The sequence below is a fragment of the Gymnoscopelus microlampas genome, assembly GCF_963454915.1.
Source record: "Gymnoscopelus microlampas genome assembly, chromosome: 10".
Lineage (NCBI taxonomy): Eukaryota > Metazoa > Chordata > Actinopteri > Myctophiformes > Myctophidae > Gymnoscopelus > Gymnoscopelus microlampas.
In genome coordinates this window covers 12,704,149-12,726,164 of record NC_139947.1, presented here as the reverse complement: position 1 = coordinate 12,726,164, position 22,016 = coordinate 12,704,149, and the positions used below count along the sequence as shown (strand labels likewise).

The 22,016-nt window shown below is 42.5% G+C and overlaps 1 protein-coding gene across 1 annotated transcript in view; it reads right to left on the bottom strand.

Annotated features, from left to right (window-relative positions):
* The window catches only part of LOC311052802 (cadherin-4-like), a gene marked incomplete at its 3' end in the record, with an annotated part of 305,420 nt that overhangs the window by 81,664 nt on the left and 201,740 nt on the right, over nt 1-22,016 (bottom strand). The window contains exons 4-5 of the mRNA XM_084068012.1: nt 15,219-15,445; nt 2,964-3,161 (exon numbers count right to left, since the gene is read on the bottom strand). Of these exons, the coding sequence (XP_083924138.1) occupies nt 2,964-3,161; nt 15,219-15,445 (425 nt within the window). The remainder of the gene's footprint in view (nt 1-2,963; nt 3,162-15,218; nt 15,446-22,016) is intronic.

The following is a 22,016-nucleotide window of genomic DNA, read 5'->3' as shown; positions in this document are numbered from 1 at the left end:
CAATCTTTGGTTTCCAGGTTAAAGTTCTGCTCCACTCATTCCCATCTGCTGTCGATGGATGTCAAAGTTTTTCTCCATGGACTCGGACAGACAACAAGTCTGCCGGAGTAGAGGCAGTAGAACACCAGACCTCATACTACACAGCATCTGTAGCACCTCACAGCTAAGATGCATACAGAAGCTACAGTATGCATCAAGGAATGGACATTGAGCTAACCAGCTCAATGTCCTCGAGAACTGCTCGAACCAAACCTTTGCAGTGGATTCTGTGCTGACCGTAGGGCATTCACTTTAAGGCAAAATGCCGTGAGGAACGGAGGAGAGCCTCTGGAAAACATTGTAGTAGTTACACTCAGGAAGCTGACATTATTGGCAGTCGATAATATCTGGTCAGAGTCCTTACGCAGCATTAGCCTTGGACAGTTAGTGTGAGTGTGGTTCTGCCAATACCTTAGTCAAACACTCCACACTTCCCCTTGAGACGTACCAGGCTCCGGGCTGCCGGGCCATCTGGTAGGGTCTCTGTCATCACACCTGCCCCATCCTGTGCTAACCTGATCAAAGTGACAGTACTGTGGACCTGCAGAGATGTTGTCACCCTGCCTGTCCCACTGACGGAAACTCAGACCAGGAAGGGAGAGAAACGGTGGGATGGCGAAGCAGACGTGTCAGTCAGTGCTGCGCTGGATGACAGAACAGCCCATTAGGACTTGGACCGGCTTCACAGGCCACTCGGGTAGGCATCACACAGCCGTACCGCACAGAACACTGAGTAATGACATAGTAGGAGAGAAACACAGTCAAGAAGACAAGAGGAAGAGAGAGATGAGGAGAGAGAGAGGGGAGAAAAAGAGAATGAGAAAGAAAGAGAGGAAAGTGCCGTTCCTCAACATCATATGGTCATAATCTGTCAGTCTCTGTCAGTTAGCTATGACATTTTGATGTATACTTTTTGACATTAACTCTAAATTAAAGAAATAAGCACGCCATGCTGTCATAACCTCGGGTCTTTACAGTGGTGAGAACATGTTTAGGTCTGAACACTCAAATTATGAAACGAACAATGAAACAAATTAATGTGAGCTTCAATCCCCATCGCAATGTTCAAAAGAAAGGACAAATTACTTCTGCAACACTACAACAATATAAACCCATCAACAGCCACCCTCTTACAGTTGTCTCCTTGTTAAAGTCTCTCCTCTGTATATCTCTGTGTGGCCCAGCCTGCCCTCCAGTCATTATTAAAGAACCTGAGAGCCCAACAGAGGCATCAACACGCATCACTTCCTCTCTGCTTTATACTGTACACGCCACTCCCAGCCCTCCACAAGCTCCTAACGGACCTATTTACAGCACAAACTGGATTGTGTTTGGCGGCGTGCAAGACTTCCAAATACATTCCATCTCTTTCTCTCTCTGTCTCTACCTCTGTACCCTATCTGACAGGTTTTGTCCAGCCCACGGACAAAGCAGGGCCGTCTGGTCCATCTTAGGGTGGTTTTAGCCATGTTTTGTGACTGTAAAAGCTGAGATGACAATCTCAAGTCACACCAGGCTGTTAAGAAACATGTCATATTAAGAAGTAATACTCTTCTAGTAAGACTTTCAACTTTTGCTCAGTGTTGTTCTTTCACTTGGAGCACCTCCCCAGGCATTCCCCCAGGGATTGGCTGAAAAGCCACCCAAAGAGAAGAAAAACAAACAAAAGTGCTTCTTTTGCACAAAAATGAAAAAATGCTGCGACTTCTGTAAACAGCGAGGAAAGGCTGATGGCTAGATCCTCCAGATAAAGATATGTGGGAGGAAGGAGCGTGCGTGGAATGAAGCGCCAGTCTCTCAGAATGTTTTTGATGAATTATAGCACACACCGTAAGCCAGAGTCTCAAGGTTCTCTGTGAGACAAACTGAGCTTTCTGTTGTGACAGAATCTCTGAATTGTAAGCACAGAATGACACAGAGCCTCTGCTAAATACATTTATGTATTTATATTTTTTTTCTGCAAGAATTGTAAGAACTCTACCTCTGACCCCCTTCCCTGTTTTCTTTTATTTATGAATTATGAAACTAGCAATTGTTGCGGAGGTGTATTTTGTTGACGGTATAGTCGCACGTGTTCTTGCCATATACTGCATCTCCAATACTAGAGAACAACATTGGTGTATTACGATCAAGCACAGACACACACACACACACACACACACACACACACACACACACACACACACACACACACACACACACACACACACACACACACACACACACACACACACACACACACACACACACACACACACACACACACACAAAAGATATTGTAGCAATTAACGTGGTTTTGAGTACAGTACATAACTGAAGGGTATGCGAACCTAGAAAGTACCATAAGCTCATTCTTCACATGGTCATGGTGAAAACAGGGCTGTACAGATCTATGATTTATGAGGCCTTTTAACCAGTGATCCTTACAAGACCTTGAAGGGGATGAACTCCTGCCCTGTTTTTTCCTGGCTCAAGACAGCAGCATTATTCCTCTTATCATAGCGCTGCCTTTTACACACAAAGACTGTGTGACAAATGGTATTGTTCAAAAGGGGAAAAGCCACAAAAATAGTATTATACTTGCATTCTCTGGTCCGATAATGTAACAAATGCATGCAGAAATAATCAGTCCTTTTACTGCATGAACCCAATGGATCCAACACTGTGGGAGAGATTAGACTCACAAGGGCTGAAACCTGTCGTCCACAAAATGCCATTCTAATTCCTGAATACGTCTGCATAAATTAAAATAAATCGTATCAGAATCCTGAGCGTCAACATAATCACCTGCAAGGTTTGTCAACGACCACCTAATCTCTTTTGGTTTCACTGTCCATCACAAGATCTCTGATCGCTGCTCAACAAACCCAGAGCTGTAAATGAATCATGTGTCAGTGATGCAGCCGATCAATTCTGTCACTTACGCTGACGAGCATCTGCGGGAACGGCCCTCGAGAGTTTTCCGGCACGTTGACTGGTGGAATCACCCAGTCCCTCTTCTGCCTGCGCAGGCCCTTGGAGTTACTCATGATGGGCCTTGGGAAAAGGATGACCTTAGGAGAGGATTGGAACATCTCATTCTTGTCTTTCCTCTCTGCAACGTTGCCCTCTTCTTCAGTGACCTGCAAAACAGCAGAAACAAGACTACAGTCAGGAGACACAGCAAGCCAGTGTTTTGTTTTCCAATTTTGTTTGCATCATTTTGATAGGATAACAGAGAGACAGGAAACTGAGGGCAGAGAAGGATAATTAAAGGGAGAGTTCATTTCAATGTGGGGCGGCCATAGATGAATGGGTAGAGAGCCCGTCTGGGAAGTAAAAGGTCCCAGGTTTGATTCTTTGACCCGGCAATGTCTCAAGGTATCCCTTAGCAAAACACTTAACCCCTTACTGCTACCCCCTGTGCTCACTTGAGAAGCACTCAAGTGGGTGAAGCTGAAACTGAATTTCCCCCATGGGATGAAATAGGTCTAATTATTATCAACTAACGGATAATAACACACGGCAACAGCGCGCGCATGTGTCGCGCGCCCCAAGACACGACGACGACCACAGAGGTTAGTCAAATTATAGGAGGATATGCAGATATATTTCCTTTGGGTTTACAGTATATTTCTATCTGGTTTTGGATGTGCACAGGACTCTCCTCCAGAGAGGGGTGACGACATAACACATACATGTATGCACACATACATATGAAAGAGGCTCTGAAAAGTCACAGCGACCTTGTCATTCACACCTGGCTGTAAAACGCCTGTTAACAGTGGATATGACTCCAATTTATAGTCCCATTCACCAGACTGAGCCAGCTCAGCAACCCTACACACGCACGTGTGCGCACATATACACACTGCCCGAGAGAGATGACAACCACAAAGAAATTCTCTGTGAATTTGTGTGAAATGCTTTTTTTATGCTCTTTTCATCTCCTCATGTGAACCCACTGATCCAATGTTGTCCATCAGTATCACATTCATTGATTGATTGATTGATTGAAATCTTTATTAAGCAAAAGAATGTAAAACAACAGTTACATTTATAATACTTTTGTCTAAAAGGTCCGACCAAAAAAGTCCTTGCGGACTTGTTTCCGCTGGGGTCCTTGAATTAATTTCACAGACATATATAGTAGCAACCAAACAGTTCAAAAATCAACATAAAAATACAGAGAAAAAATACCACTATGTACAAAAAAAGCATGACAAATAAAAAATATATACAAAAAAAGGGGGAGGGGGGTCATCTGTCTACCGGGAAACCGGTACTACCTCCTCTTATGGCCTCCAGAAAGATGAGTTTTTAGGGCTGTTTTAAATGTGGTATGGAGGTATTTAGACAGATATGCGGGTATAAGGGGCATTTCGGGCAAATCTGCATTTACGATTTTGAAGACCAGTCCCATTTTTAGTTGTTTAACCCCGTCTTCCACCCTGAGCCAGCCTAGGCTGGTAAAAGTGAGTGGGAGAGAGGTGGGTCATGGGCCCCAGTCCGAGAAGTAGTCGAATCAGTTTGTTTTGGGGGAGGTTTGAAGCTTAGTCTTCAGTGACACATTCATTTATATCTGTGTCACAATCATAAAAAGTTTCACATGTAAATTTGGTGCAACAGCTACATACATCTGAATCACATACATAATAATGAAACCCCCATGTACTTGGGGCAGATTCTATCATTTGGGGGCAGGAGTCGGGTGTATTTTGGGCTGTTACCTGTTGGGCTGTTACCTGTCACCTGGGAAAGTCTTACGCACGCACGCACGCACAGACATTTTGTGAACAGATGATAGATAGATAAGAAGCACACAAATGTCATGGAGAAAACTATAGTTAGTACAGTAATATCGTTGTTACAATCCTGTATGTTACGATCCCGTCTAGGGTAAATGAAAGGACCGTGACACAAAGTTGACAAGTGAAATGTAGTTTTATCATTGACCTTAGTTATTTTGGTTTCTTTCAGAATGGACAGAAATAATAATGAAATGTTTTACATGGCATGAAATTGTACTTCCGTAATATATCTTACAAAAAGCTGGCACTGGTGGTCAGAAACAAAACTCCACAACAGGGTTGTGGTTGGAGTTAGAGTGACTCAAATCAGGTACAATTCCTAGAGCAAGTTGCTCAGCAACTCAATTATAGTCAGCACTACTTTAGCGGGTTTAAACTAAAACAGAAGGTACACAACACGGAGGGTTTACTGAACCTTTAGCACCCAATGTCATATATGACATATGACTTGTAACTCTTGGACAGCGTACAGCACAGACAGCATGCCGCACACTGCCCTAACCCCATTTTTGGCCTTTTCATTTTTGTTTCATAAATCAGTGCTATTGAACACCCTACGTCTGTGTGTTGGTTAAAAAAAAAAATTGAACCAATGAAAAGTATTAAAAAGCGCCTCTGACAAAACATTCATTGGATCCTCAAACGTTCTGCTAAACCAGCTGTTCTTATCAATGATGAACAAAACCTCCTAACTCCACTTTTTGTTTTATTTTTTTCATTTCCTGAAAAATGAACATTTTGGAGTTAGCTGGTTTCTGCCCGACAGCAGAGATACAGTATACTGTACAATGTGTGTCCCTTAAGGCAAGACTCCAGAGTGAAGAGATGCAGACACGTTGGCTCTCAGGTTCATGTACATGACATATAGATTGACATATTTGTGTCAAGGTTGTATTGCATCATCTCAAGGCTGCTCTTTAACCATCTGCACCATCTGCTTGGTGTCCCAGGGGCTGTGGAGGATGTGTGCTGGATCTCTAAATGATCCAAAGGTTACATCTGAATTGACATGATGTGACGATACTCCTCAGAGACTAAGTTTACCAACACATCTCAGGGTTACCAAAGTAGTAAAAACATATCAAGAAATCAGCCACGTCTGCATCGCAATCTGTTGAGCGATCCCTCGCTCCTTCGCTCCACTTCTCTCACAGTGTTATTGTTTTTCTCGCTCTCCCCTCCCGGTTGGCAGGTCCTGACAGCTTGTCTCCATAACAGCTATTCATCAAGTGCTGGGATGTGTTTGTTGAATGGACACTGCATCACTGAGCTTTATGTCCAACAAACACTTCCCCCAACAGGTTTCACCAAATCACCTGCCCTCCCAACTCTCTCTTTCTCCTTTGTTTTTATTTCAGGCCAGGCAACAGGAGAGAACAGCAATAAACTTAACATCAGATCAACTGTTCTCTAAAGTCACAAGAGAGCATTTAAAATCTGTAGTTTTACTTGCAGTGAGAATGTAGAAGGGATGACAAAAATATTTGGTCACTAATCCACACAGTAAAAACCTCAGTGCTCTCTCTCTCTCACACACACACACACACACACACACACACACACACACACACACACACACACACACACACACACACACACACACACACACACACACACACACACACACACACACACACACACACACACACACACACACACACACACACACACACACACATTTTTGACTTAGACAAATGCTTTTTTTGAATGTAACAAGCATTCTGAACATTAGCAATAAGGCAGGATCAGCAGTGTTAGGAGAGTAGAGTTATAGGCAGATATAAATAAAGAAGATAAACACAACATTTTTTTTTACTCATGATTGCCTAAGTCACCTAAATGACATAGGCAGAAAGTGATTTTGTGTTTCTTCTTTCCTGAAAACCTTAGAAATATGACTATTATGCTATGAGGCTAACAAGACGCGGGAGAACCAAAAGCTCTCTGCTCACCAAAACATCAGGAGACTAGAAAAAGTGCTCCTCGGAGCACAGGTCTCCGCCAGGTCAGGTACGTTATTGTGGCCTCCTGGTGGCGCTATAATAGGCCAATGTGAAAAGGGTGTCATTTCTTCTTAGGCCTTTCATGGCAATCGTACACTGCATTCATGATTTGGCCAATGTGAAAAGGGTGGCATTTCTTCCTCGGCCTAATAGAGATGTGCGTGTGAAATTTCACGGAAATCGCAAGCTGCGTTCATGATTTGAGGCATTTTGTTCAAAACGGACCAATCTGCAAACTTTGGAAGCCAATCTTAGGCAATCAGGATGGAATATGGGAAATTGGATAAATCCGTGTTGATCACATGACTATAGAGATACTGTGTACCGATTTGTGTGATGTTTGGACAAAATCTATAGGAGTAGTATCAATAAATGTGTTTTGCACATATCGGCCTCCTGGTGGCGCTATAACAGGCCAATCGGAAAGATTTGGGCCAGAGGTTCTGAATTGGCATCCAGGGAGTGTGCGTGCACAGTTTCGCAGCGGCCGGGCCAACGGTGCCAGAGATTAGCTGCTAACGGACGGACAGGACGGACGGACACACGGACGGACGGACACACGGACGGACGGACGGACGGACACACGGACGGACGGACGGACAGGGGGTAAAACATACTTTCTCGCCATGCCTTTCGGCCTGGCGGAGACAAAAATACTGTGCATGGTCGTCAGAATCACTGTAACCTATGTCTCATGTCCAACAGACATCTGTGATATCTTGACATATCAACTTATATTCACATGCTCATTCTCGGTTGGTTATTATAATATTAAAGCATCCCAATGTGTTCCATTTATTTTCCTCTCTCTTTCCTCATAGAGAGAGCCTGACAGCTCTCTCCAAAAGCGTACAGAGTTGAGAGACATGTATTTCTTTACCCCTTTTTCTCCCCAATTTAGTCATTATGCCAATTGATTCCTCCCCACACACATTTCTGTACGGTCACTGCTGTTGTATTCTACTGACTCACCTACCAGTGAGGAACCCCCACCGGGAGGACGTAGAGCATTTGTCCTACTCCTCCCGCCCAACACTACCTGCCTCCCCAATATCTTACAGTTGCAACTGCCGACTGGTAAAAGGTGCAGCATTTTACTGCACATATCAAAGGACCTGAGACTCCTCAGGAAAAAGAACCGGCTCTGCCCGTGTAGAAGTCACCTTTGTTCTGGGAACCCACCATCATCTCATTGGTCTTGGAGGCACTTGAGTAGCTGAAGGCCTTCTTCAGGTCAATGAACTCCCTTTCCTGCCCATTCCTCATACACACCACCATAGCAAATTTGACCCAAATGTTCAATTTCGAAATGTAGTAAGTCGATTTTTACACTCTCAGATTGAGTTAAATCTAAAATTAACACTCAGTATTTTTCAAGTGCATGGAGTTGGTTATAAACTGAGGATGGCAGTGGTCATGGTGTTATTATTCTTTGGCTGGGTCACATTAATATTACTGTAAGCAGTTGGAACACAGAGCACGTAAGGGAGATGCAAGGCTGTAGTGTTGGCTGTAAAAGTGTTGAGGAGAAAACTAAACCCTTTGGACTTTGTGTAGAAGAGATAAGACCCAAACTGTTATCTGTTTGATATAGGTAACAAAAAAAAACGCATGCTCAAAGGTATGTGAGCATGCACTGGGCTCTCTTCCAATATGCATGTAAATGTGTGTTCCTGTGTGTGTGCGTGCGTGCATGCTTTTAATATATTTCATTTTACCATAGCCCTGTTCCTTCTTTGTAAGAATGTATCTAGCCTTGTGGTGCCTCTGAAGCAGTTAACATTCAAGGCCAAAAACTACAACAAAGACAAAGACAAAAGGGTCAGGAGAAAAAAAGAAAAGGACGGCTGTTGGAACATGAAGTCCAGGGGTCCTGTGCGCTGCCTGCTTTGATCCACGAGGCGCAGAATAAAATGTGTTTTGTCTTTTGTCTCTCTTTGTTGGTGCCCTCTCAGAGCATGGGTTGTACCTGCCAGTATACAAACACTTCTTTAAAGGCTGAAGTTTTTAGATGGCCTTCAGAGGGAAAGGCTTCTAACACTACGCGTAAAGGAAATGTGTCAAGAGAAAAACTGGCATATGGGGCCACAGTGTGTGTGTGTGTGTGTGTGTGTGTGTGTGTGTGTGTGTGTGTGTGTGTGTGTGTGTGTGTGTGTGTGTGTGTGTGTGTGTGTGTGTGTGTGTGTGTGTGTACCTGCGTGTGTGCAGACATCAGGTCTACGCTACATGAAACAGTGAGCGGGATCTGACACATCAGTGAGAAAGGACTTTATACCTCCTGGAGACTAGTTCATTTAAACCTGCAGGAAAAGGAACGATTTAGAGAGTCTGTCAATGTTCCATCAACTGGAAAAGCTTAAAGGTATGCAGAGTAGAAGATGTTAACATGTTAACTAACCTGTTATAATGTGGGTTCTCAGTGTTATAGCTTGAGACAGCATCGTGCCCTCAGGCTTGTTAAGGAAAAAGCAGCTGTACCTCTACCTGTCTGTAAGGGATCCATCATCCGCACATATGTACAAGAACATCATGGTTTTTCCCATGGGGCGGAGTGGTTCGTTTGCATCCTCACGGTCGAGAAACTCACCCCCCATCAACCAGCTGTACCAGCCCCGTGCCCGCCACTGACCAGCCAACCAAACACACATGTTGCCACGCTTCGTGCGCCATGTAGCTCCGTGACGGGTTCACTCAAATGTGAACACGATGCAATCCATATGGTCCGCGTTCAGGAGAAACAACGCCTCGCTGGAACGTTCAGTCGAGCGCAACGTGCAAACAGACTGTGTGCCACTTAACCCCACATTCAAACGGGTTAAGTCAGACGGTGCGGGAGGAGACAGATGTTCAGTTGAATTTGGACGAATAAATTGCGTTTTTATTTTTGAATTTTTGTCTTCAGAGAAGAGGGGCTTAGTGGGCTTGTCTGCAGGGGGCCGGCTGTCCCACTTCTTACTACAGGTGGTGGGATTTGGGTGACCAGGTGAAGAGAAAGTTACGTACGGGTGGAGTGAGGGGGTGGGATGAGGAACAGGGCTGTCAGAAGCAGATGTGACGACCCCCCTCCGAATCTCTCCTTTTCTAAATAAGTCATGCTCCACATCCTTTCATCTGCACATACTAATACTACTAGGTACTAATGGGTTCCCTGAGGGCGCGCAGAGAGAGAGAGAGAGAGAGAGAGAGAGAGAGAGAGAGAGAGAGAGAGAGAGAGAGTTGAGCCCACCACTGCCTGAGGGGGTTGGGGTCTGGGCTTTTCACCAACCATGGTGCTGCTATACTGGAATTCTGATCAAAGCCAACCACTCTCTCTGTTTCTGACTCTCTCTTTACTCTGTCTCACAAACACAATGTCGCTTGTGATTGTGCTCGTGCGTGTGTTGAGAGAAAAAGTTAAAGTGAAACAAACACATATGAACATTTTAAGCAGAAATTAATAATAATGAATTAATTCAATTGATAAATAACACACTGCTGCTGAGGACGAGATCTAGGCTCAGAATTAGAATGTGGAACAGCCTGATATTTCCAGCCTGTTATTTCATTCCAGCCCACACACACACAGATAGATAAACACAAACACACACACACACACACACACACACACACACACACACACACACACGAAATTCAGACAGGCTTCTAAGTATACGTTTTACACTCAACAGAGACACAACCACGCACACATCTCATATGCAGCGACGGACATCAGCACAAACATTGTCTTAATAAAAGACGTTGCGCATCACTCAACACACGCGCGCGCGCGCCCACACACACACACACACACACACACACACACACACACACACACACACACACACACACACACACACACACACACACACACACACACACACACACACACACACACACACACACACACACACACACACACACGCTATGTGAACAGGAGTCAGTGAGTGTGAAATAGATGCGGCCCACAGCTCTGGTGCCATCAGCCTCAGCCAGCTGGCTCTGGTCCCGGTTCTTCCCCTCCCTGCCACAGACTCCCTAAACCCCTCACGCTTTGATATCAGCCAGCCCCTGGCAACCCAGACATCTGGAAGTTATTATTCAACAGAGCATGCCGTACACAAAACGCCATTTCCATAATGAAACATCAAATTGTGTTTCAGCATCCTGATTTCATCTCTCTCGCTCTCTCTCTCTCTCCCTCCCTCCCTCCCTCCCAGTTTATACAGTGATGTAGCGCATGATGCATGCTGTCACCCCTGACCCTCTATCAGTGTGTTTGTCTCCTCAGCATCTGTTCTGCTTCACACACTGTCTGTCCACAGAGTTGACAAAATGATCCTCCATCATTTTACATCACTCCAGCTGCAGTAACAGCGCCACCTATTGACCTTGTTCTACAAACTGCTTTGTAGCACTTTGTAGCCCTTAGCATGCTGAGACCATAGGTCACACACTGTAAGAACCTGAGAACTCTGTGAGTGTTCTAATTGAACCATGGTCCACAACACAAGGTCGGGTCTATAATGCATTATAATGCGCTAATGAAGCATTATAACACTTGTTATAAATGTTTATAATCATGTATGACAGCTTATAACAAGGTGTATAACGTATTATAAATGCCGGTCATAAAGATTATAAGCTCAGTGGAACAGCACATTATAAGTACCTTAACTTAGCTAGTTATAAAGTATATTTTGTATAGTTGTTATGCACAAGCATTAGATTTGGTGGTCGATATTTTTTATAATATCTTCTGTGATCAGCAAAATTACATTACTTTATCCATTCATAGTAACAATACACAAAAACTCCAGGGAGTCTAAATACCTGGATGTAACTTTGGAAAACACTCATTTGATCCTTCCACCAAACACATTCTTGGGCTATCCTCCAACTCTACCTCCAACGTGTATCTTTGCCACTCCAAAGCTGGCTGGTGTACAAGCTGGTGTACTTTACTCTCCACACTAACCACTTTGTATTGACCATCTGTTCTGGGTTTTGTTTATTTTTTTCTCTTTCCTTTTGTCCATGGATGCTGCACATGAATTTAGCAGAACATTGCCTAATTATCTAACATTGACAACGTCCACTGTTTCAATTCTGTCCGACAAACCAAACTAGGTGGTACCAGGAAATTGTTTTACGGAACATATTGGCATCATAAAAGGTATAACTTTATATAATCTCTGCCAGTTATCTTACAGAAGGTGGACGGCAGTACAGTTTAGAAGTCTAAAATCAATCGATATCTATCTTGATTTTATGTGGTGTAACAATGATGGCATTACAATGCACATTTGTAGACAAAAGTGTTCCATGGTGTAGATTATGATACCATTTCTGTCTCCTTAATCTTTGTCTCAGAGATGATACTGTGGAAATGCAAAAGTCTAACCGGACTTGTTCACGCTAGAACAAGATCAGAACTGACTTCATAATCTCTTTCGAACGCTTAAGAGACACAGAACACTTAAAGAGGTGGTGCCATGGTTTTGCACTTTTTCTGTTTTTCATGTGTCTATGAGGTTGATAGAACTTCATTAAGGCCCCCGCTGGTGGTTTTATGGTGTTTCATGTCTTCTCTGACTATTTGGAGTTTTTTCCTGGAGGCTGAAACCTTGAGAGTCAAACGTGCCAATCCAAAAACAGGGGCATAGTGACATCACAGAGCCCCCAAAAAACATACCCTCCCCCTCATTATCATAACACAACAGGTGTGGGCATGAGGAGGAGGAGGGACTAGGACAGGTGGGTGGTGCTAAGGTGGTGGAGGAGGTGCTAAGGTGAGAACCAGGCATACTTAATGAACTGGAGGCGTGTCCACATAAAAACTTTTTTTTTTAACAATTTCTGTACACTTTTTTTTTTTGAAAAAAATCCTTACATAATAATAATACCTTATGATCAGGTTTTAGGGTTGAAAAATATCATGGCACTCCATCTTTAAAAATAATGATAATAAAATGATGATAATAATAGCTCTATATTCTGATAGTAATAATTGCTAGAGAGTGCTAACAGGGGTTTCTCTCCAGCTCGTTAGCAATCAGAAAATAAATGTCTGACCTAAACATTTATTTGATCAAATTTCATCCAATCAAGAGAGATAACTCAGGATTACAGGATAAACAAGTGATGAAAGCACTATACATTTTAAGCTGATAAGTGGTTTCTTTCTCCTGATTGGATGAAATTGGTGACCAACCTTAAACATTATTTTCTGTTTATTAAAGAGCTGAAGAGATGGGGAGACCCTTGCTACTGAACAACAACAATCTATAGCAATAAAACAGCCTTTTGTTTTAGTGCCCCGACCACTTGGAATGACCTACAGCTTAAATTTAAGATCTGTTCGGTCAATTTAAATCTTTGATTGCAGACCTACCCACAATGTCTGCAACTGCTTTTAAATTTGTATTGTATCAAACGATAGTGGAAAATTGTTTCTGTTTTGTTTTGTTTTATCATTGATATGAATATTGATGTGAAAATGAAACTGTACTGTGAGGTATCTCGACGACACTGAAAATGAGGGCGCCCTCAATGTCTTTCGAGTATAAATGATGGTTTGAAATGAATAATTACTACCAGAAAATATAGCTTTTGTAAAACCAAAAATATCACTTATTGGATCTTTAACCTAACAAAATATTCAGCTTTAGTGGCTAAAATTTTGTTTGCAGTGCTGTGCAAGTTCACACTTTACAAAAGCTAGCTTAAAGTTCAGTTCACAATTTTAGATTTTGAACTTTAAATTTGAATTATAAGTTCACAGTCCCAGGAAATTAACTAGTTCACTTGCATTTAATTGTTGTTTTATGGGCTGCAGCGAGCAACTGTTTTGCTGTAGCCTATAAATAAACTACCTCCTACCCATCCATCCCCAACCCCCAATCATTGCCACTGCCCACTTTCTTGGTGTTTAAATAAGACCACAATCTCTAACGCCTTTATTCACCAAATGCAACAGTGAGCATTGCAGTAATTACAGTATTACAGTAACTCTCAATGGAGTTAACAACACGCACGGTCACATAGTTGCAAATGGCTACGTTTAGTTGACCGTTGACCAAAAACATGAGCTAATTTAAAGAACGTGCTCTTTTAGCGTGTTCATGCACAAAACTGATCATTTGAGCCACAACATTTCTTGCTCAATGATTACTAATGTTTGCTTAGGGAGGAAGTGGCTCATATAGAGTTGCCAGTGGTTTAAGTAGATTTGGGATGGGCTTCTATGGTACTTAGAGGAAAACTGCAAAAGTGTCTCATATTTTTCTGGTTGTTCAAGTAAACGCTATGAGGAGTGTCAGAGCATGTGGTCACAATGGTAACTTCTTAGGGTGACCACCCGTCCCGAAATTCGCGGGACAGCCCCGAAATTGGACCCTCTGTCCCGCACAAGCAGAGCAATGTCCCGAAAATCAAAGATATGAAAAAAAATATATATATATATATATATATATTTTTTTTTTATAATAAATCGGTAAAATCAGGCAAAAATAAGAATTAAATAACATAACCCTAACCTAACCCTAATCTTAACCCTAAAACCGAAATAAAGAAACCAAAAACTGGAAAAGAACCATCCGCCCAGAACCGCGCAAAAAATTAGGGAGGTCCTGCCACGGGAGGTCCTCAGTTCCTCATGCATGTGTCCCGCGATGTCCCGCGGAACGGGTACGTCTGTCGCTCAATGGGTCTGTTTGAAGGTGGTCACCCTATAACTTCTAGATGACAAATGAAAACATAATTAAGGGTAACTTTGAAGGCTATAAGAGCTATTATTACAACTCACGCTTCTATTTTTAGCGGCGCTGGCGCCCTGCTCTATACCTGGCTTTTCCGTCAACGTTCTGATTGGTCAGGTCTGTCAACGTTCTGATTGGTCAGGCCCGCCAAGGTTCTGATTGGTCAGGTCCGTCAACGTTCTGATTGGTCAGGCCCGTCGAGGTTCTGATTGGTCAGGTCCGTCAACGTTCTGATTGGTCAGGCCCGTCGAGGTTCTGATTGGTCAGGTCCGTCAAGGTTCTGATTGGTCAGGCCCGTCAAGGTTCTGATTGGTCAGGCCCGATATTATATATTAGATATTAATATTGAAACACATATCTATGACAAAATATATCAAAGGCGCCGCTACCTTCACACAGGTGTGATTTTTTCTCATGACATCTGGGTAGGAACTGCTTGGAGGGTGGGGTGTATGGGTGGCTTTCACGTAGGAACTACTTGGAAGAGGGGGGTATGGGGGGTGTGGGTGATATGGGGGCTTTCAGGTAGGAAGGAAGGTTGACATAATTCTTTGTTTTTACGATGAGACCACTGCTACAGATGATAACCACCATTCGTACGTGTGTATGCAAGTGTGTGGCGTGTACAGATGCGTGTGAACTTAGCCCACCTCATTGCCATTCTGTTGGGGTAGAGGCAGGTCAATCAGGGCCAGCTGCACCACGGTCTCCCACACGTGTTTTTGCAGATCGCTGGCGGTCAGCTTGAACTGGACAGGTTCATCCAGGCTGGCGGCGTCAAGCTGAGTAAAGATAGATCCGTCCGTCCGCACGCTGAAGCTGGGATCGCTGCTCTTGAAAACCACTCCATTGTTCCCCATGCAGTCATCAAACTTCACTGCAGAGAGAGAGAGAGAGAGAGAGAGAGAGATTCAGCAACTATGAAGAAAAAGAACCATACAGACAAGTACATTGAAGTAAGGCATCTAAGCAAGCACAATACCACATAAACACATGCGCACACACACACACACACACACACACACACACACACACACACACACACCGACCGAGGCAGCATACTTTAATGTGCCCTCTCATTTGCATCGAGAGAAAAAAACATTTTAATTCAATATAAAGTGAAATGCCCATAATGGTGGGTCCTACAAGATCCATGTTAATGATAACGATTATCTCTATTCAATAAGCACTCTTCATTCCCTGGGGAAAAGCATCGCCCTGCACTCTGTATAAATAAATATATCTATATCTACGTCCCTTAATTACACAGAATCATTAAAGTGGCGCAGTGTAAAAGCCCATTAGGACGTCTGAGCAGGGAGTGAATCAAACTCTAGTTAAGTCATGGAACCTCCATGGATACAAACACTACTGACTCCAACCATAGCTGATATGAACCTCCATGGAAACATCCCACGCATCATCTGCGTAGTCATGATTACTGACCTCGACTGCGTAGATTACATTAGCCCTAGTCTCGGACACAGCAAAGAAAGGAAAGGAACTACTGTACTACTGGCAGTAGAAATGGGGTGCAGGAAGATCGGCCTCAAGCTCAATACCAAGAAAATAAAAGTATTGAAAGCTAACACGGAGGACAAAACCATTGCCACTGCCGACGGGACGGTGCTCACATGGACGGACCACATCAGAAATGTGGTCCTCTACGGGGACCTACCACTGGTCACAGACAAAGTCAGAGGAGGACGAGGCTGGCAGGGCACTGCGTCAGGCACCCGGAACTAGTGGCAAGCAAACTGACACTTTCTTCCGCCTAATCTATTTTTGGAATGTTTTTTTGTGCATGTTAACATTGAGAACATTTTTTGCTGGATGAAGAATTTATTTTTATGTTTCCCCTTTTTGCATGGAAGCAGCATGGAATTGACATGGATCATTATGATTGCTATATTTTTATTTAATTATTCTCTCTCCTGCATGCAGAAAACAGTTCTAAATGGCCTTCTCCTTTGCCTTGATTTTTTTACTGCATCTTTTGGATTTATTTTTACTTTATTTATTATAGACACTGCATGTCTCATTGTTTTGGCTTGCCTAGTGGAACTGGATTATTTAGAATCCATTATTTTTTTTTATTTTTTTTTAAAGACATTGCATGGCTGTCCTACCTGGCTGTTTAGTCGAAATGGATTTTTGGATTATTATTTTTGATAAACATTGCATGATTCTTGTTTCTGGCTTGCATGATGAGAGGACTCTTTGTCCTAGCTCTTTTTTGGCTTGGACTCGAAACATTTTGTATGGACGAGCACTGCATGTTATGGATTGGATAATACTATTTTCTTTGCTATTCTTTTGCCTTTTTGGGGAACAAATGGTAATGGATATACTGACATTACTGTTCCTACTCCCTGGACTTGCTGCGCTGTTAGTGTGTGCATGTGTGGGGTTGTGTGGGAATGTGAGAGAATGTGCAGTTAATGGTGTGTGGGAGGAAAGCTATGTGAGTGTGATAGCGGTGTGTATGGATGTGAGTAAGAAAGACTATGTGAGTGTGCCAGTATCATGTATTCATGTACAGTAGGTATGAGTGCACTGACAGGGACGACTCACATAAAGTATGTATATCTGAACACTTGTACCTCCATCTATGACAGTTGTTGATGAGAATCTTCAGTTCCCGTACATGGACGTTGATGACGATGAACTTGTTGATGGTGCCAATGTTTATGTAAACAGTACAAATAGTCAACAGTACGAACATTATGATTTCAAAAACTTTGAACATACTGATCATAAGCCTATAAGATTGGCTATGATTTAGATCCGTAAAGTAAAGTTGAAATGAATGGTACATTTTCAATTATACATTTTAACAGTAGAAGTCTGAATAGAAACTTCCGTAAAATTAAGAAATATCTGGCCCAATTCAACAAATTCGATGTCATCACGGTCTCCGAAACCTGGTTGAATGATGAGAATGAATGCAATGTGGATTTAGAGGGGTACAAACTGTTCACCTCTAATAGGAAAAACAAAACAAGAGGAGGAGTCGCCTTGTATGTGGATACAGCCTTAAGAAGTAGCGTGGTACACAATATGACATAACATAGATAATATTATGGAATGCCTTACAGTTGAAATCATTTTGGACAAATGTAAAAAATATGGTTATAAGTTGTGTATATAGGACACCTGGGGCCTGTTCCTCAAAAGGTGAATAAACTAAGCCTGGACTTAAGCCAAATCCAGACTTGACAAAGTCGGGTCCATATAAGCCTCGTTTATTCCGTTCCTCAAAGCAAAGCCAGGCTGAAAAGGAGCGACTTTGTCGAGCTAGGCCTTGTCAAGCCAGGCTGTGTCGAGCCAGGATAATGAAGCCAAGCTTCACGTATTTCTATAAAAGACCATGAAAGTCGATAGCAGAATCCTTGAACTTGACCAATCATGGAGTCCAAAACCAGAGCGGCGTTCCTCTCTGTGGCTGCAGCATTGCAGCAGCTCATGGAATCATACAAGGAAGTGAAATGTATTATAAGCGAGAAACGCGACCGCAATAAATAGACCGTGTGTGTGTGTGTGTGTGTGTGTGTGTGTGTGTGCGTGCTTGTGCGTGTGCGTGTGTGTGTGTGTGTGCGTGCGTGTGCGCGCGACGGTACGGGACGGCAACGGGACGCACGGGACGGGGGGGTTGACCGCGACTGGGGGCCGCGACGGGATGAGCGGGGGACGGGGGTACGGGGGGGGGGGGGGGGGGGGTGCGGGACACGCAATAACCCCACATTTGCAAGACCACTTTGGTAGAGGTTTGGGTTGTGTAGTTCATGATGTAACTCCAAAGGTGGACAAGAAATAAAAAATTATTTCTCCATTGACTAGAAATTGATAATTTAAAATATGCTCCTCATTGACTTACATTAAGTGAAAAAAAAATCTGTTATATATTATCAAACATCTAACAACAATATGAACTATAGTGTTAACAGAGTGACAATGACATCCCATGAGTCATTGTGAAACAATTATGATTCATGGTCACACACTATTTCAGTAATATAATTAATTTGATTATATCTGATTGTATTTATTTCATTTTATTTGAATGCAAGGTCATTAAAATGAGTCCATATTCAAACACATGTGTTGAATTAACTGTGGAAAAACTTGAAGAACAAGGCACTGGATTAAGTAAGCTTGGCTGTTAGCCTGCTCCTGACCAGGCTAACTTCACAGCTAAATTGCCATGGTAACTAAGGTAGGATTGCTTCAATTCTCTTTTGAGGAATCGGCTCATGGCTAAACTTAGCCCGGGTGAACTGGCTAAACTAATCTTCAAGCTAATTCAGCTTTTGAGGAACCGATTCAGCCCTAATCCTGGCTAAATTAAGCCAGGATAGGTGTTAAAGCCAGGCTTAAGCTTTAATTCTCTTTTGAGGAACAGGCCTCCGGATCATGCCTAGACACTTTCAACAACAAACTAGACAATATGTTTGGCAGCCTTAATAATAACAAAGTGCACATAGCATGTGGCGACTTTAATGTGGACCTGCTTAATCCACATGGAAAGAGAAAAATAACAGATTCCGTCGATTCAATGTTCAACAACAGTCTATACCCTGTCATCACAAAACCTACCAGAATCACAACAGACACAGCCACGTTAATTGATAATATTTTTATAAATACAGTGGAAAGCCAAGTAACAGCTGGACTGTTAATTAATGACACCAGTGACCATCTCCCAGTCTTTGCCATTTTCCACCATCACCTTAAGAAGGAACATAAATGCAGAAACAACACCTACAGGCTAACCCGACATAGAACAACTGAAGCCGTTACTGCCCTCAAGGTGGACCTTAGAAGACAGACCTGGAATGAGGTATATGAAACTGATGACCCAAATAAATCTTATGACGCATTCTTGTTAAAACGGCTTGAATTATATGATAAAAACTGTCCTCTTAGAAAAACCCAGAACAAATACAATCATAAGCAGCACACTCCGTGGATAACCAAAGGTATTGAAAACGCCTGTAAAAAGAAAAATACACTTTATAGGATATTTATAAAACAAAGAACAATAGAGACAGAGACCAGATACAAGACAGATACATTGACAAATATTATAAGATCAAGCAAAAAGGACTATTATCGCAAAAAACTTCAACAAAGAGGAAATAGCCAAGCCACATGGAAAACATTAAATAGCATAATTAGAAAAGGTACTGGCAAAGGTGAGTATCCAAACTACTTCAATAAAGATAACACAATTATAAATAAAACTAAAGAAATTGCAAACAAATTCAATATTGTTTTTGTTAATGTCGGACCAAGCCTAGCCAAGGCAATAATTGATCCAGAAGACAAGCAAGGCCTGGACCACTTAATTATTAACCAGAATACTCATTCTATATTTATCAAAAGTGTATATGAACATGAGATACTGGGCATAGTAAAAAACATTTGAAAATAAAAAGTCCACTGACAGTACCAATATTGATATGACAATAATTAAAGACATAATAGATACTATAGTCACACCACTCACACATGTTTGCAATCAATCATTCACAACAGGTATTTTTCCCAAAGCCATGAAAACACTAAAGTCATTCCCATCCACAAAAGTGGTGACAAACACCAATTCACCAATTACAGGCCTATTTCGCTGCTATCACAATTCTCAAAAATATTGGAAAAATGATTTGTCACAATAGACAGCTTCATAGAAAAACATCAGCTGCTGAGTAACCACCAATATGGTTTCAGATCCAACAGGTCCACCTCGATGGCAGTAACGGAGCTAGTGGAGGCAATTTCAACCAACACAAACAACAGGGAGTACACTGCTGGGGTCTTCATAGATTAAAAAAAAGCATTTGACACAATAGATTATAACATACTACTAAGGAAAATGGAGAGGTATTGTATCAGAGTCGCCGCCCATGCATGGCTAAAAAGCTACCTAAATGATAGACAACAATATTATGTTCACACACAATGTTGATTCAAAATTGCTCAAATCTACACATGGAGTGCCACAGGGTTCAGTATTTGAACTTGTGTTACCCTTTAAACAGTGTATGTAAAAGCTATGTCTTTTGCTCTGATTTGTCCTAGTTTTGTTAAAACCAATGTTTGCTTAGATTCTTCTTTTCTATTCTATCAATTTATCTGATGAAATTAGTTTAGTTAAACTAACGTGTTACTACATTTTCTTTTCTTTTCTAACCAAAGATGTTTCAAAAAGGGTAGGCAAAATAAGCCTCGGCTTCAGCCTACACCTTTTCGGTGCTACTTGTACAAGTGGATTCTAATGTATGTTTGTATTCTTTTTTTTCTTCTTTTTTTTTTAAATGAACCGAAATAAAGATTTACTACACTGTGGGAGCCAACCCATGGCAAAGCCAGGAAAGGCAAGAAGCACACCACCCACGTAGATGCATTGCGGCGTGACAGCTTAGCTAACAACACTGTAGAGCTCAAGACCCTGATACTACAGTAGATAAGAGGGTGTGGAGGGCAGTGATTAAGGAGTTGGTGTTGCCTAGACCGCACTCTCGCATCGCATCTCATCGGAAACACCCACTACTAACTCTATATGTGGAAAAGGAAATTAAGAAAATGTCTACATCTGTGACCTCCCCACACACTACAAAGCCTTATCTTCTACAGAAATTACATGTGCAATTACTCCAAACGTTAAGGTGGTGAAGCCAAGCAATAGAAAATATGGTGAGAAATGTTTAGATTTGTCTGGTATTGTCAGGGGCTTCTTGGCTTTGCAGCGCCTCCCATGGTGCATGAAGAGTTGAATCATTGCTAAGCTTGGCTCATGTACTTGGCCTTAGGACTGTTCTACCTAGACCTTCCTCGCCCCTTACGTTCGCGCTAACCTGACCTCCTCCCAACCCATCAATGAGCCAGCCTCGTCTCTCAGGGTTTAGAATGTCTAGACGGCAACCTTGGGCCGAAGGCTGTAACTCAACACGGCCTTGCAGTCGGTTCTCACCCTGTGGGCCCTCAAGCGAAACTTCCATTACTGAATCAAATCCTGCTCTTTGTTCTATCACCATGAGCAATCCTAGAATCTGTGGGGGCCCTAGGCGAAGATTGCCAGGGCCCTCAATGTTTGTGTATGTGTAAAGGGCCCCCCAAAAAGGCCTCAAGGACCCCCACATTTTGGGGGGCCCTTTACACATACACATTGAGCCTTTTTTCAGATTATTGGAGGGCCTTTACAGTTATGTTATAGCAACTACCAGATATATTAGCCTAGCCCTAGAATAGCTGTGATATTAGATATCATGTATTACACACAGCCATAGATCGCTCTCATACCCTAACAAGTCATTGCGGTGGCTTGTAGTGCTGCAGGTGTACTCAGTAACGACTTGGGGTCAGCTCTGGTCATTTAGTTTCATATCCATTTGAGAGTTGTGGCAGAAAACGTGTATTTAGTAAAAAAATCTATCCACTTTTCCACA